We start from the raw sequence: 15887 nt of genomic DNA, 5'->3' as shown, positions 1-15887 counted from the left end.
TGGGCCGGCGGAGGGGGTGCGGAAGCGCGCTCTGCTGAGGGCGGTGTCGGGGCGGCGGTGCCGGCCGGGCTGCGGCGCGATGCGGGGCGGCTGCCGCCTCTTCCCGCTCCTGCTCCTGTCGCTGCTGCGCGGGCTGTGTCACGGCAGGGAACCGGCGCCGGGCGCTGTTACCTGCGGTTCGGTGCTGAAGCTGCTCAACACCCGCCACAGCGTGCGGCTCCACTCGCACGAGGTCAAGTACGGCTCCGGTGAGCAGAGCCGGGCCGAGGGACACCGCGCTGAGGGGCTGAGGGCTGAGAAATGGCGGGCGGGAAGCCGGGGGGGGGGGGGCTGGAAAATAGCGGGAGCTGGAAAGCGTTGGGGGGACGGGTCGTGAGAGGGACAGGAAAATGGCGGGGGCGCAGGGAAGTGGCTGTGAGGGGAGCAAGGAAGTGGCGGGAAGGGGGGCGACAGGCGATGAGAGAAGCAGGGAATTGGCGGGATGGCAGAGAAATGGGAGGGGGGACAGGGGAGGAGGAGGAGGTTAGAGGTTGCTGAGGTCCGTGTCCCTGGTGCAGAGGGAGCAGCAGGCCAGGGATGGGGCGGTGGGGCGCACTGGAGGCCTGGCAGGGAGAGGAGGATGCTGAGTCCCGGGGTACAGGAAGACGTTGCAGCTGTGCTCTGCGGGTCCTGGAGTGGGGATGTGATGGGGATGCTTTGCCCTCATCCCTGAGGTGAGCCCTGTTCTGTTGCATGTGGGGCCTCAGCAGTACCTTCCCAGTGTCTATTCTGGTATCAAGGGTGCTGGTTTGTTTGGGGACACAAAGAACTTGGTAGTATTTTTGAGAAATGCGGGATGGTGTGAATAATAGTCATCATGGATCAGATTTCCTTGTCGTGTATTCACCATGAACTTTGACAGTTTGCATCTACTAACACATGCTGTGAGTAACTTTCAATCTGAAAGATTATTTGGTACCTGCATTCCCATTGCAGTCGGTAAACGGACTGTGAGAATTAAACATCTCTTAAACATGAAGGCATTAGAACATTAAAGCAATTTGCTTGACTTCTGTCAGGACTTTTTGAACTGGGGAAGTGGGTTAAGTCTCCTGCCATTTAATTCTATTCAAACAGGAAGTGGGCAACAGTCAGTGACAGGAGTTGAAGCTTCAGATGATGCTAACAGTTACTGGCGGATTCGTGGGAAAAGTGATGGCAGTTGCCAGCGCGGGACACCGGTGAAATGTGGACAAGCCATACGACTTACCCATGTTAACACAGGAAAAAATTTACACACTCATCACTTCCCATCACCACTCTCCAATAACCAAGTGAGTTGTTTTAAATCTTAAGCTTTTGTATAGATAGTACATGCTGTTGACTGCAGTTTCTCATGTTTTTGAAGAATCAGGCTTGGGTACCAGCTGCCAGAAACAGTATGTCTGTGCATATCCAGAGTTCAAGTATAAGCTTTTCTGCATCTTGGAATAATGTATTTGACAGGTGTAAAATTTAATATGCACCAGTATCGGTATTTCACAGTAGTTTTAACAAATCTGCATTTTTTTATTCTACTGGCAAGACTGTTATGAAATGTTTAGCACTTTCAAGGTGTAGGAGGCTGGGCACCTCCCTCAACATTGTGAAGATTGCTCTAGAGCAAGGCAACTAATCATGTGTTAACACCACTAGGCATTCCTATATCCAAGTTCCTTTGTGATCCAGTCTATTAGTCTCAGTCATCTTCTCGCTATCTCTATTTTGGTCCTCCTTCCACAGGAAAAATGAATCTGCTCTCACAATCATATTTATTTATCATTTTGTACATATCTAGAAGAGTGTAATTTCTAACTGTAATTAGGTGCCAGTATCGTCCTTGAACAAATGCTTCTCCAAGATTGAAAATCTCTCTTAAAATAAATAATACAAACTTGTTGGAAGTTTGTCACTAGTTAGTCTTCTTTCAGGCTATGTAGATAGGTCATTTCGTTTAAAGTTGGAAGACCTGACTCTTTGTGAAAAAAGTTTGTCTTTTACCATGGGTAAAATGGCTGAGGCAATAAGGTCCAGTTTTGTGTAGGGTATCTAAGTGATCTGGTTATTAAAACAAAAAAATGATGGAAAAAATAGCATTTCAGAAGAATTATTTAAAGAATAGATTGACTCTAAAACCTTCCCCCAGTTTTCATTTGTTGGTTTAGACAATTTATATAGCATTGGCATTAAGGTAAAAATGTTCAGCAGCTGTCGTGTTTCTTTGGTTTTGCTGTGTTTGCATAGTATCTAAGTGAAAGGCAAGTGTGCATGACTTTCCAGAGATTGACAGGACTGTGACTTATGACATTATTGAAATACGATGTAGTTATGAACACAAACTTTTATTTCATGTTCTTTACATCATCTTTCACACATTTTGGACTATGTAAACTTGAATTAACATGACCCTAAAATTTTAGGGTGCTAGGTACAAATTACTGCAGTTATATTTTCAAGTTGTTCATCACTTCTAATTATCAGGTTTTTAAGAATTAAAGGCTGTCTAGAGTCCTAAACAGTTGGAGCTTAGTCTATCTGGTTTCTGGAAATGCTTGGAATTTTTTTTGGTGCATAATGAAATCTAATCTCTAATTTTTGTTTTAGCAGGAATTCATTTGCTTTAATGGTCTTCCTTATTCTTTTAAAGAAATTCAGCTATCTGAAGAAAGAGTGTAAACCAGATAGTTGTTGATGCAATTGTAAGCTTGTTATAATTAAGTAAAAAAGGAATAAGCTTACTTAACAAGCTCAATTGTTGGGATAAAAATACATGCTGAAAAAAACCTGTTGCAGTGGTAACTATGAAGATGGCATACCACAAAACTAAATGTCTACAGTCACAAACTCTTTCGAGTGGGGAAAATTTGCATCAGCATTAGAGTTGTTTCTTTTGCATTTTTCTTAGAAGGATCGTTCTGATCTCTGCTTAAGTCCTCCTTTGTTTCATTTGTAATATATGTTGGGGTTTGTTGGTGGTTTTTGCTCACATTACATGTTGGAGTTTGTTGGCACTTTGTGTTCAGATTGTAGCGGTACAAAGTTCCTGCTTCTGGATTTGATAGCTGTTGACAAAGCAATGCAACAACACTTTTTCTTTCCTCTCCATCCTTGCCTTCATACTCTGCTGACTTCGTGGTTGATATTTTTGTATGCGTATCGGAGGTGTTTGCTTACATTTTCACTTCAGGAAGTTTGTGTCTCTAACAGGAAGTAAGTGCCTTTGGTGATGATGGCGAAGGAGATGACCTCGATATATGGATTGTGCAATGCAGTGGGACTTACTGGGAGCGGGAGGATGCAGTGCGCTTCAAGCACGTGGGAACTGAGGTGTTCCTTTCGATAACAGGGGAACAGTATGGCCATCCCATTAGAGGCCAGCGGGAAGTTCATGGCATGCCTACTGCTAATCATCACAACTATTGGAAAGCAATGGAGGGAGTCTTCATCAAACCCAGTATGGACCCTGCAAAACATGATGAGCTCTGAATTGACAGAGGATCCAAAATGCTTCAGCTTACTCCAGTGTTCGGAGATGCTAATCCTTGGTCTCTTATAAGTCCCGCCTTGCCTAAGTGACTGACTTTCTGTATTACTGAAAGGCATTAGTTCATTCTAGGAATGCAGCACTTCTGTGGGGAATGGCATCTGCCAGGTTCAGCCATTGAAATTTATTTGGTGAAATCCTTTCTGAATTTTCAAGCTTAATTGGTGAAACTAGTTCATGCATCTGTTAGTTTTCGTTGTCATTTGTTTTGCTTGTTACTTTTTCTCAAATTTGAAGGAAATGGAAAAACTGAAGTAATACATTTCTGTAGTCCCAAGTACAATAAAACTTTGTATTTTATAGTCTTTCCAAATTATAATTAAATATTTCGAGACTGATTTCTACTTCTTAGTGAGATAATGTTATTAACGAGGAATTGGAGTAAGTCTAGAAAGGGAAACATAGTTCTCAAATATGGTGTCTTTTGAATGGCTTGAAGTCAGCTATTCAGCCTTCCAGAAAAAAAATGTGGTCCATTTGAAAATTGCTTCCAATGTCTTTTATGAGTTTCATTGTGGACTGTTTTGGAAGAGTTGAATATACTGTGTATGCTGGAGTAAAAAGACAAAGTTTTAATTTATTATCTTTCTCCAAAGAAGTTTAGATTTTCTGGTAATGGTGATACTGCTAATTGTCGAGTGGTAAAACTGCTCTGCTCTGTGAACTGGTGCAGAAAGCTACTGTTTGTTTAATATTGGAATTTTATAAAATTCCATGTGGTGCGAAGAAACAGTTAAACGTGACTTATGTTGTACTTGCACATCACTCTGCAAGACCAGTATGAGAATCCAGGTGAATAAATAGTGAGGCATACACCCATGTGGGCTTTTTTGTGTGAATCCAGAAGAAGAGACAGAAGAATCTTACTGTTCTGGATTTTTGACAGAATGGTATGCTCCAGAGTGCTAGTAAGGGATCTTCACTGAACAAGTTCTGAATTGCTGTGTTTCTCTGTGAAAAGAGGAAAAAAACCTAATTCTTGAATGTGTTTGTTACTTGCTGTCACTGGAAATACTGATTAAAATTCAAAGTACCATACATTTTCTATTTGCTTTAAACAGAAAAGCTCACAAAATGAGTGTGAAAAGTCAGAAAACGTGGATGTTCTTGTCTCCATGTGTAAATAGTTTACTGATTATGGTCTTAATTAGTCAATCAGTTAAAGAAGCAGGAAACTGATTTACTTACTGCTTTTACAGCTCCAGTCACATGCTGCCGCGTTCTAGTGTTGTGTTGAGAAGGTGCAACAGGCGATTGCAGTTAAGCTTTATGGATATACCTGCTGCTAAGCGCTTCGTGATGCCTCGTGCGGTTGTGCTGTACAGGCTAGCTTCAGGTTTTATTTAAGGGTTTACTACTAGTGAAGATCCTTCATACCCTATGGAACAAGGAACCTCTGTAACAGTTGTTTTGTGTACCTGATTATTTTTCTTTGAAGAAAAAGGTAAGACTGTTTTTCTATGAATTTTAGTTGTGTGTTGGTATTTCATGATTATGAGCATTTTGAAGAGTAAGTAAACTAGCTTTTGCTGTTTTGTGTTTGAAGTAAACTTTTGTGTGATGAATGTTTCAGGCTCACTGATATTCCTGACTAATTGGTATTGAAGTTGTAGCTATAAAGGATAGCTGTTTAAAAACAAACCAAACCTTCTGCATAAACAAGCTGACTTTTCCTTTCCTTTATTAAAAAGGAGGGCTTTTCTTTTGAAGTTGGTATATGAGTAAACACAAAAAGAGTGGTAGCATTTGGCAGGAGGAAGAAATAAATTTGGCAGTGAGCTCTCTGTCACTGAGCGCTAAAAGCTTTATGTCTAAACTGTATGGGCTGAATGTTTGTGCACCTGTGGAATAATGAGTTGGCGGAGAAGGAGTAGAGCTGTGTGGCTCATCTTGGTCTGTGTGCCAGGTACTATCCCTACCCAATGTTATCTCTGCCTGGATGCTTCTGTCCCTAGCCAAGGTATTTATCAGTCTTATTTATTATGCTTGAGTGGGATCTCACTAGACTTTCCTCTCTGTTCTGGATTTGAGCCAAATTGGTTTGGTGAGGCTGAGAAAAAAATTACTTTTAGTTCTTACTGCTTACTTTCTAATATGATCTCAGTTTTGAAAACACTTGTACCTTCTGTTCGTAAAGAACCAAGCTTCTCCACACACATGTATCCATGAATGCCTTATTTAAAGACATATTCAACAATATTCCTGTGAACTGAGTTTCCTTCACTTTTGGTTCTGAACAAAATGTAAAAGTCATTTGGCCTTGCCCATGTGTCACAATAGATTTTTTTTTTTTTCAGTTCTTAGCACTATAAAAGTTGTGCTGAAGGACTCTTAAATAAGGGCAGTTGAAATACAGCTTACTTTGGAAGGGTCTGTTATAGTACTAAAATAACTATTGCATGCTAAATGCAGACTACAAAAAGTCATAAGTAGGACGTGCAAAACCTTATAGCTGCAAAAAATGATGGCTTCTGCTAATGTGCTTTCTTTTCTGTATAACTTCCAGATTTACAAGACTTGTATTAGTATCTGTTTAATGTTATATTTTATGCTTTAAACTGGAGTATTGAGATTTCAGAATCTGATTTGGGTGTTTTTATTTACTTTGGTTGCTTACTTCTCAGTCCTTCCCCCACAGCTGAGGACTAGAGACTTGGAGAATCCCAGGTTTTATATTGTTGCATTTTGTTGTTGTTTATTTTACATATGACTTTTATCATCTGCCTAAAGATGGTAGGACTCTTGGGTAAAACATGAAATACGGAGAGATGTACATATGAAAGTTCAGAACACTGTTTTGCTTCTTTCTTCATTTTAAGGTGGCAAATTTTATAATACCTCTTGTCAAAATTCTCTGTATGCTTCAAGGTTAAGTGAAAACTTTATTTTGGCTTCTGATGCTAGCAGAAAATAATTATTTCACATAACTGACAGGTGCTTTCCAATTTCTTGCTCACTACTACAAGAACTCTTTGAAAAGGTGTGCCGATGTTACTCTTCCTTTAATAAACTAGAAAGGCTTTGGGGAAAAGAATTAGAAGGATCCTTATTTATAGTTGTTCTCAGTGGGAATAATTGCTAAAGACAATCTACCTACTTTAAACTCTCTACTTTGAAAAAAATCTGTCAAATACTGCATTTTACACATCTGTACACATCTAGTTCAGTGTAAAATGACAGAGATCCTTAGACATGTTAATTTTGGAGGCAAGTGTGTGTGTCTACAAACACTTTTACTCTTTGTTTCCTGAAGCTTTTTAAAGCTCTGGCACATGAACACTTGCCACATGTTTTGACTTCTCAGTCAGTATGAATGAGAACTGGGTTTAGTTCTTCGAAAGTGGTAGAAGTGATGTACTGCTCACTGATTCTTCATTCTGAATGTTGAGGCTAAAGATAAACCAGTGTTTTAATTTTATTATGTTTGTGTGGGAATACTAATTGGGTATATCTGTTCTTATTAAATTAGTATATATTTAAAAAAATCAAAACAACAAAAAAAAATTACAATCAAAACAACCCTGTAACAGTGATGCTTGCTCAGCGGTTTTTTTAAGCCTGTTAGTTTTGCTGACTCTTCTTTCTCGTCTGCCTCTCTTCTCCAGCACTGAAGCACTAGCTGTCAGTGTACATGCACCATGTTTCACACCTGTACTAGACAGAGGCTGAACCTTAGCAATATTTCCTTCCAGCAGCAATATCTTGCTAGGTGCCACTCCCTGGTTGGCATCCTTGCTGGCTTTTTGGTTAGGTTCCCTGCTGGCAGCTGGGAAACTGGCTAAGAGCCTGTGAGAGATTAGTGTATGCAGCATGCCACGATGCTGCCTGACCCTCTTTACCACTTTGCCCTCTTTCCTACCTTAGAGTTCTCATCTGTGCCTTTTTGATTTTGCAGTTCTCTCTTCAAACATCTCTTCCTGTAATCCAGTTCTGGGCTACCATTCAATTATCTTTGATAATTAATTGGTTCATAATGTGGCTGTTTAATCAACTGCCTTTCAGGAACCCATGTGTTTGGGCTTACAAGATAGCACCCATGGTTGTGTCATTAAGCTTTTTAAGAAAACAGTTTAAAGAAAAAAGCTACCCTTAAACAGGAATACTCAGAGCTAAGGTAGTGCTTTCTTCCTGTAGTCTGCTTGATTCTCTCCTGTGGGCTGGGAAGCACAGGGGATGGTTTGCTTCCTCAAGAAGGAATACAATGTTCAACCTTACCAACGTGGAGTTGCATTGGAAACACAAGGCAATTCAAGCTTACCTTAGGGTATGTGGCATTTATTATGTATGCAAGTCACAAACACTAATAAACTTCAGGGTCCTAAGGTTATTTTAAATACTTAGAGGAATAAATATTTTCTTCCTCCCCTCCCACCAACATTCTAAGTGTCTCAGTGCTCCCATGTTTATACTTTAGCAGGACCTTGAGTATTTACACCTGAGAACGTATTTTTACTCTATGAAAAAGACAGAACACCAAGGTAAGCTCCTTCTAATCTGTTTCCTTAATCACATTTGCAATAATTTTAGCGCCATGTGTGGGAACTGATTGAGAGATGTCAACCAATTCCTCTGAGGGCAGTACTGAGTTTAGGTGTGTATGAAACAGAGGGAATATAGTAGACTGAAAGTAGACTTTAGCAGTTGCACAGTTCAATGCTTCTTTCTGTTTAAATTGCAGCAAATTAAACTGATTGTGAAAACCTGTTACTATATTTGGTATTGTACTAATTCTAAATTAGCATAAAGTTCACAGTGGAATCCTCCTATGACAGTGCTGATACTGATTCAAGCTGCTCTTTTGTGAGGAATTCAGCTGTCTTAAATCCTTTGGGAAAATGGTGTCCTGCTTCATTAGGGTTAGAAGTGTTAGAAGCTGTATGACATCTCAAGGGTACCAAAACCTCATGAAACACATTACAAATTAATTAGAATGTGTGCAAGCTATAAAACTGCCTAATTAGTTCCTCTGTGCTTTTTTAAACTATAAAAATAATGTGCAGGTGCTGGCTTTGAATGTGTGGAGGACTGTTGAGCTTGGACCTAAGGCTCTTTGCTTGATCTTCGTGATGGTCATGGATTTATTCAGATAAGCTTCATTTTCTGAGAGTACTGAGCGGTAGTAGAAGTGCGTGCTGTGCTGAGTGAATCTAGCGTAACTCAAACCATAGCTAAACACAGAACACAGTGGGTACCCCATGTTGGTATTTTTCTTCTGTTGATGCCTTCTCGGCCCCAGCTCTCCTGCCCGGCCGCTGCAGGCTGGAAGGGTCGAGCTGACTGCAGATACCTTCCCGCTGCTCCCTGGGTTGCAGGTGCCCCACACAGAGCCACACAATCGCTGGGGGTTGTTTTCCGCTCACTCAAGTCCGGGTGACTACTCTGTCCGGCCTAGAGCCCTTTAGATGATCTGTATAAAAACTTGGGTGGCATAGATGCGAGCAGGGGCCGTTCTGAGGAGGAAGGGACGGGCACATTTTTCCCCTTCTGTCCGCCGGGGAGCCGGCCGGTTGCCGGGGCCGGTGGCCGCTAGTCAGCGCTGCTCCTCCGCCTTGGCGCCCGCTGCCCGAGCGCTGCCGCTGCCCGAGCGCTGCCGACCGGCTCCCCGGGAACCGGGCGCCTTTGGCAGCCCAGCAGCGTCTCAGGCGCGTAGCTTTGATCGCCAGCAAATGTATATTCTTCGGGGGGGAACAAATAACAGCCGCTTCCCCTGCCTTACAGGGCGAAGTCGATCAGCTGCTGTAACCCCCCTGCGCCGCCGTGTCTCAAGTGCGCTCTGCCGAGTCAGGTACTACTCGGTTCTTTGAAAGGGAAGTTTAAAACGTTAGCGTGGGCTATAAAGCGATGCTTTAGGCGTTTCTGTTTACTATCTCTCTGTAGGATCGATAAAGTGCGGCCAAGGCTGAAGTCTGTTTGCTTACAGAAGACATTTAAGCCAATTACCTGTATCATAAAATTAAATACCGGTTTCCGCTCAGTGGGGGGGAGGAAAGACACAAAAGGGTCGTTAAACAGGGAGCTAGCTCTCTTCTCCTCCTGTCATCTACAACAATCCCGTTGCATTTTGCGAGATCTCGGAAGCAGAAGCTAAAATCAAAGATCTGTTTCTAGTTGCACGTCAGTGGTAATACTCACATGAACGCATCTTGTCCCCGGTGTAACTCACCCGGCTCCCCTCGGCTCTTGCGTGACCGTGGATCCTGTGCCACCCGCCGTGGGTTCCCTCTGGCGTTAGGATGAAAGCCGAGCTGCTATCTCTTGCCGAGGCGGCAGCGGTTTGTGAGCCGCCGGGAGGCTGCACCCGTCGGCTTCTCCCCGCCATCCTGCGGGGCTGCAGCCCCCGCTGGCTGCGTGGGTCGCCCACGTCGCGCCCCGCCAGCCGTCCTCGGTGGGGACCGCGGGCTGGCGGGTCCCGCTCCCATCCCGGCCAGCGCCGTTGTTGTCAAGGGGCTTCGTTCCTTTGCCAGACGGACGTAGATTTTCCTGCAAATCCTGCAACTTTGGTTTCTCAGCATCAGCCTCCTGCCGCTATTCCTCCGTTCCTAGCGGAGAGACGACCCTGAACGGGCACCTTCTGCGCTCCCGGGTACCAGTATGTGCGAGCCAGCCTCTGCTGCCGGCGATCCTCGGGTGATGGCAGGAGGCTTCCTCCCAGACCCGCTCTCCCGCAGCCGCAACTGGCCCTCACGCCGATCTCTGCCCCCTCCCCTCGTCCCTCCCCACCCCTCTCCGCTCCGCCTGGCACGCTCGTCGTCTCTTTATTCAGCCTCGCGTGCTGCGGCGGACGCGGGGGGGTCCTGCCGCGGGTGCGCAGCCCGGAGCGCGGGTGGCGGCGCCGCTGCCAGCCTACCCCCGGCTGTGGGCAGAGCCCGGCAGGAGCCCTGGGGAGGTCGGGCACGCGTGGGAGAGCTGCTCGCCGTGGCAGGGCTGAATGCCACGGACGGGGCTGCGCTGGGCAGCGCCGCCGCCCTGTGCCGGGGGGGGCGGGGGGGGCGCGGCGAAGACGGGGATCCGTTCCCGGTTCCTTCGCTGACTCCACCCGACTTCCTCGGGCCAGGTGGCAGGTTTAAAGCCCGGTAGCTGAAGGCTACAAACAGAAGCGTTGGGCTGGGGAATTACAGGAGCGCGGTGCCTCCTTGTGCCGAGGACAGACAGCAGCGCCTCGGTACCTGCCCGGGAGAGGGAGCCGAGGGGCGCCCTGAGCGCTTGTCCCGCACCTAGGACGGGCCGTCCGGAGGGCTCCGTGCTTGTAGAGACTCTAACTGTGTTGCTGCAGGGCTTATGAGAAGGTTTCCAGCCCTGTCCGGCTGCTGACACTGTGAGGGAAACACGCCTTGATGCCCCTCCGGTAGTTCCTGCTACAACCTGATCTAGCTCGGTAACTGCCTTCGATGGGCACACGGAGTGCGGTGTGATAAATAATTGTATAGGCACTTGTGTAATCACCCGTCTACTCCACTTGTATCCTCCCTGCTTGTTCAAAACGGGAAGGCTCATGATTCGTGCCAGCAACATCTTATACTGGGCTTGTGTCGTGTGTGCTTGTGACTCCGTCGCCAAAAGAACCGCTGTTGTAGCATTAAACCTGTGCGGCTAAAACAGACATCGGAAAGTGCAGAACGGGAGGCTTCTCCTGAAATTGCACCCAAGGGAGCACCATCTGCTGTCTCTCTTGCAAATATTATACTTTTGAACGCATTACTTCTGCCTTCACTGGGTGCGGGTGTGAAGATGATTACTGTCGAGCTGGAGGCGATTTTCTGTAAAGCTGCACAGCAAAACACGTTGATGTGCTGCATTTCCTCAGCAATACAAACCCGGAGTGGTGAGGGTGACTCTCAGTCGGGATTAGAGACTTCAGTCTCCGGGGCAAAACAGCTTAAAATGTTAAAATCTGTGTCTGTCTCCCTACATGGCCGCTGATTTCCCTCGTGAGGTGGGAGGCTGTTTACTGTGAGTGATTAACTGAAACCTTGCTTAAAAGTCCCAGCAGCTTCGGACCCCTCCGGTCTCGGCTCTGGGGGGGTGAAAGTGCTTCTTCGTGTCGCCCCCGAGGAAAGCTGCCTGTCGGGGCTAACGCCGGGCGCGGAAGGGCGGGAGGGATGCTGCTCGGCAAAGGGGGGGACCCGACCGGCTAGAATAGGTGCATTTGCTCCTTGGGGTATAAATACTCAGCTGGGAGAGCACAACTTCCTTCCTCCCTCCCCAAAAAGGAAGAGGTAACTGATTTTTGGAAGCGGCAGCTGGAGTGGGACACCCTCCTCCGGGAGAGCTGTGGAGGGTAACGGAGAAAAGCCTGAAATCCCTCCCGAGACTAGAAGTTTCCCAGCGCAGCTTTTATAGCTTCCTCCCCAGCGCCCCCGAAAGCCCTGCCAGGGAGCGAGCCCCGGCACGACGGGATGGCGGCTCGTGTGCTGTGGGGAGGGGGTGTCCCGAATGCGGAGAATAGCAGAACAAAGTGTATGTGCATGTCGGGGACGGAGAAGGAGGGTTTCCGAGCCCGGCGGTCCCCAGCAAGGCAGGGGCGCGGACCTGGAGGCGAGCGGCGGTGGGAGGGGGCCGGGCAGGCGGGCGGGGGCTGCGTGGGGCAGGGCGCACGCGTGGAGGGGATGTACAGTGAGAGCCGGCCGGGGGAGGGTGCCTCAGCACCCTCAGCCCTTCCCTGCCCGCCGGGGCAGCCCCTGGCTGGGACCCCGCGGCGGGGCAGCGGTAGCGGAGCTTCCGCCGGCTGCCGGGAGCGGGGGTGCTGCGCGGGGCGGCGCTGGGAGGACTGGTGCTGAGTGGGACCACTGAAAGGTGCTTTTGAGGGGAAAACAATAATGCAGAACGGCTCCTCTCTTTCCAGGCTTTCTGCGCTCTTCTCCATAGGGAAGTTGCCCGGTTAGATCGTTCTTGTCAGAAAACCACCTTGACCCTAGGTCATATTTTCTTCTATGTCTTAAGAAACAGAAGAAAAAGATTATCTGTTGTCCACTCTGAGACACTTTCATACTGAAAGAATGGCTTAATATTTAACCTAAAAAAAGATCCATCCTAATAAAGTGTTAGCTAAAGTCGAGGGATCTTTTGGTAGGAATCGGTGGAGCTATGCTTAAGGTACTGGACTGGCACTGATGACCACCACTCGATTCGTGGCTTCAGAACCAAGTAATCCCAAGCAACGTGTTGGTACCTCTTTGTCCCACCTGGAAGAGAGAATCAAAGGTTTTCTGTGCCCTGTGAGCGGTGGACTGGGACCCGGGGTTGGTGTGCGGGAAGCCAGCGGGAAGGCTGGGTGACATGCCCTGGGCTGTCCGGAGAAACCCCTGCCCCCCCCCCCAGTGTCCTTCCCCCGCAGCTCCGCAGAGTGGCAGAAGATCCCCCGCTGCCTCTCTCCCCTGGGCCTGCTCGGAGCAGGTTAAAATGGCGACGGCCACCCTGTCCCTCGAAGTCAGCAGCTTCTGCGTGGCCCTGCCCGGCCGCCCAGGGGCTCCAGGGTGACGGGGGGCAGGCGGGACCCGGGCCACGGCCGCTGCCGCCGCAGCCCGGCTGGAGGGAGCCTGGCTGTCCCGCCGGGAGCCAGCGCCCACCCGGGGCTGCTCTGGCCCCTGCTCGGCACTGCGGGGTGTCAGGGGTTCCCTGCTCCTCGCCACCCCTCTCTGCCCGGTGCTTTCCGCCCTTCTGCCTCCAGGACCGACCGGCGGCGGGCGGGAGACCCGCGGCGCTCGCTTCTTTGCGGGAACCGCGGCGAAATCCAGCGGGGCGGCGGCGGGGTCGCTCCGAGCCCCCTGGGGTACCCGAGCGGGGCTCGCCCGGCAGCACGGCCGGAGCAGCAGCGGGCTCCCTCCACGCTGGTCTCTCGGGGCGTTTATGTGCATCAGTGGGCTTGCAATTGAACAGAGAAGAGCCAGGGAAGGATGTGCTTGGATTTCAGGGCTATTTTAGGCAGAAATAATCGGAAATGTGTGAGTGAAGAGCCTGAGCAATACTTACTGAACAGTCTCTCCTGCTCCATGTCTCTCTTCCCCCCCCCCCCCCCCAACTATTTTATGCGTGCCCCCAAGTTAATAAAAATATTTCATTCCAAGACGTCTGTGTCGAGAAGTGGCTTTAGTCGGTGCTCCCCTCGCACCGCCCTGAGCCTCCCCTCCCGTCCCTGCCAGGGCCGGTGGACGTGATTTTTTGCGTCAGCCTCCCACGGAGGGGAAGGCTGGTTCGGAGCACACCTTCCCCGAAGGAAGGCGGTGGTTCGGTGCACACCTTCCCCGAAGGAAGGAGGGCTGCCCTTCACCCCTCTGTCCCGGGGCCGGGGGAAGCTCCTCCTTGGGCGCCTTCCCTTTGGACAGAGCCGTGCGAAGAAAGCGGCGGGGCTGGCTGTCAGCGGGGTCCTTTCAGGAGCCACGAGCCAGAGACCCCCCGAAATCCCCGCTCAATCCCTTTGCGGGGGTCGGTTTCGCTCGGCAGCAGCTGCGGTGCACCGGCCCTCGCTGAGCCCCGAAGATGAGCCCCCAGCACTGAAACCCCTTTCCTAACGCCGGCGGCAGCGCGGCTCGGCGCTGCCCGTCCCGCTCGGACGCTCGCCGTGCCGTCGGGGCAGCGGCGCGGAGCCCGGGCAGAGGCTCCCTCCCGGCCCGGGGAGCCCCGCTGGCCCGCGCCCCCTCACCGCTCCTCAGCTGCTGGCTTTAACCCACCTGCGAAGGGTTTTCCCGCTGCAGTGCCAAGAGCCATTCAGCTGGTCGAGGATTTAAAGATCCCTTACCCCACTGGCTCCCACATACACGGTACAAATGGAAAACGGTTCAGCTTCACTTTTCCCGATTTAAATATCCCGATTCCCCCCACCCCTATTTAAATTCTCTCCTGCTTTTTTTTTTTTTTTTTTTTTTTTTTTTTTTTTGGTGTGTGTGAGATGTTTTTTGGGGGATTGGTGGTTGTTGGTTTGTTCCTTGTAAACATTCACCTTTCATTAGGGATCTCTGTGTGTGAAGAGGGAAAGGAGGGGAAGAAGGGATCGACTCCGATCAGAGAATTTGGCCAGAGATTCAACCAAAACTACACTTTCACTTGCTCCAAACACTGCTATAAATGGCCTAAATTAATCACTCGGTGTTTGGGGGTGGGCAGTGAGGAATCCTTAGTTTTGCTGGTACTTGGTGCCTGTAACAGCTTGCACGTGAAGGTGGCCTCCATACTTCTCTAGGGCTGTTGACACATCCACTTTTCCTTCAGAACGGGAAGGCTTTCATTTTCCACTTCTCTTGGAGTGGAGTCTCCCTTTTGTTTGAATTTTCCAAAATTAATTTAGAGATGTGTTAAAGGTGTAACCATTGTAAAAGGAAAACTAAGCAACAGAATTTTCTGCTGGTGGCCTGTGTAAAACCAGATTGCTATCACCCTAAACTTGTTCTGAAATATGATGGGGATTCACAGTGGAGGAACAAAACAGTTTGTCTTCTAGCACTATGTGATGGTGGCTTTCATACTCAGTGTAAGTCCCTACTGATTTTAATTGGGCAAACTGCTCCCAAAGATGTACTGACTCCTGGCAGAGGTGTTGCTTCTCAGCAGATCAGTGTTTGAGGGAGGCAGGGGTCTGCCATTTCTTGTAGTAGTAGCAGGGTGACTCTTTAAAATATTTGACTTTTTACACCCATGCAAAATGGTACACTTGAGTTTGCACTGTGCACAGCGTCTTATCGTTGTCACCTGATTACTCTGTGTGTCTAAGGAGGTTTACAAGACAAGGGCTTACCCACCTCCCAGGTGAGTAAGCAGGATTTTTACCAAGTCGGTGTTTGATGCTGAGCCCAGGCAGTGTACCTAGTTCCATGCAGTGCCCCAAAGACTATTTTGGTTTGCCCCAGGGAACTTCCATTCTCAATTAGCCACCCACCTGCTGTTCTGCTAGCTCGTTATGGCAGAGATCTCTGCCCGTGGAGCTTCTGGTGACAACACACTAAAGAGAAGAGCATGGTTTTAAAGCTCTGATGCTTTGAGACTCTTCTTCCCATCTGTTCACTTCTGGGCAGAGGGATGGGTCCTTTGCAAGGACGCAGGGCTACTAGATCCAGGCTTTGCCTGGGGAAGCTTGCCATTCCCAGGAAGGGTTTAGCTGGAATCTCAGAAGTTGTGTACAGATTGAGCCAGGCTTCGGCTGAAAAGCTGGGTGGATAATGCCATTGTCAAGCCTCCAGTGGAGCAGTTTGGCCACCTGCTACTCCCTTTGGATGGGAACAGGATGCTTACTGGCTGGCTTATCAGGAAGGGAATATACTTCCAGGTACCCCATGTCAGTGGGGTTCTCTGGAGGAGTTAACAGTGAATACCTTTATCCTGATCAATCGTAGCT

General features: G+C 48.3%; 2 protein-coding genes across 2 annotated transcripts in view; both read left to right on the top strand.

Moving 5' to 3' along the window:
* The first annotated feature begins 21 nt into the window (after positions 1-21).
* SDF2L1 (stromal cell derived factor 2 like 1) lies at positions 22-3900 on the top strand. Its single transcript, XM_074844012.1, has 3 exons — positions 22-248; positions 1117-1313; positions 3226-3900. Exons 1-3 carry the CDS (start codon positions 80-82, stop codon positions 3502-3504), a joined length of 645 nt encoding a protein of 214 aa, XP_074700113.1. The 5' UTR covers positions 22-79; the 3' UTR covers positions 3505-3900.
* Positions 3901-4045: 145 nt separating this feature from the next.
* The window catches only part of TOP3B (DNA topoisomerase III beta), a 90278-nt gene continuing 78436 nt past the window's right edge, over positions 4046-15887 (top strand). Inside the window, exon 1 of the mRNA XM_074844002.1 lies at positions 4046-5006. The gene's annotated coding sequence lies outside the window, so the exon portion shown is untranslated. The remainder of the gene's footprint in view (positions 5007-15887) is intronic.

This window comes from Strix aluco, chromosome 18 (assembly GCF_031877795.1).
Source record: "Strix aluco isolate bStrAlu1 chromosome 18, bStrAlu1.hap1, whole genome shotgun sequence".
NCBI lineage: Eukaryota > Metazoa > Chordata > Aves > Strigiformes > Strigidae > Strix > Strix aluco.
The sequence above is the reverse complement of the archived record's forward strand: the minus strand, read 5'-3'. Positions and strand labels throughout refer to the sequence as shown.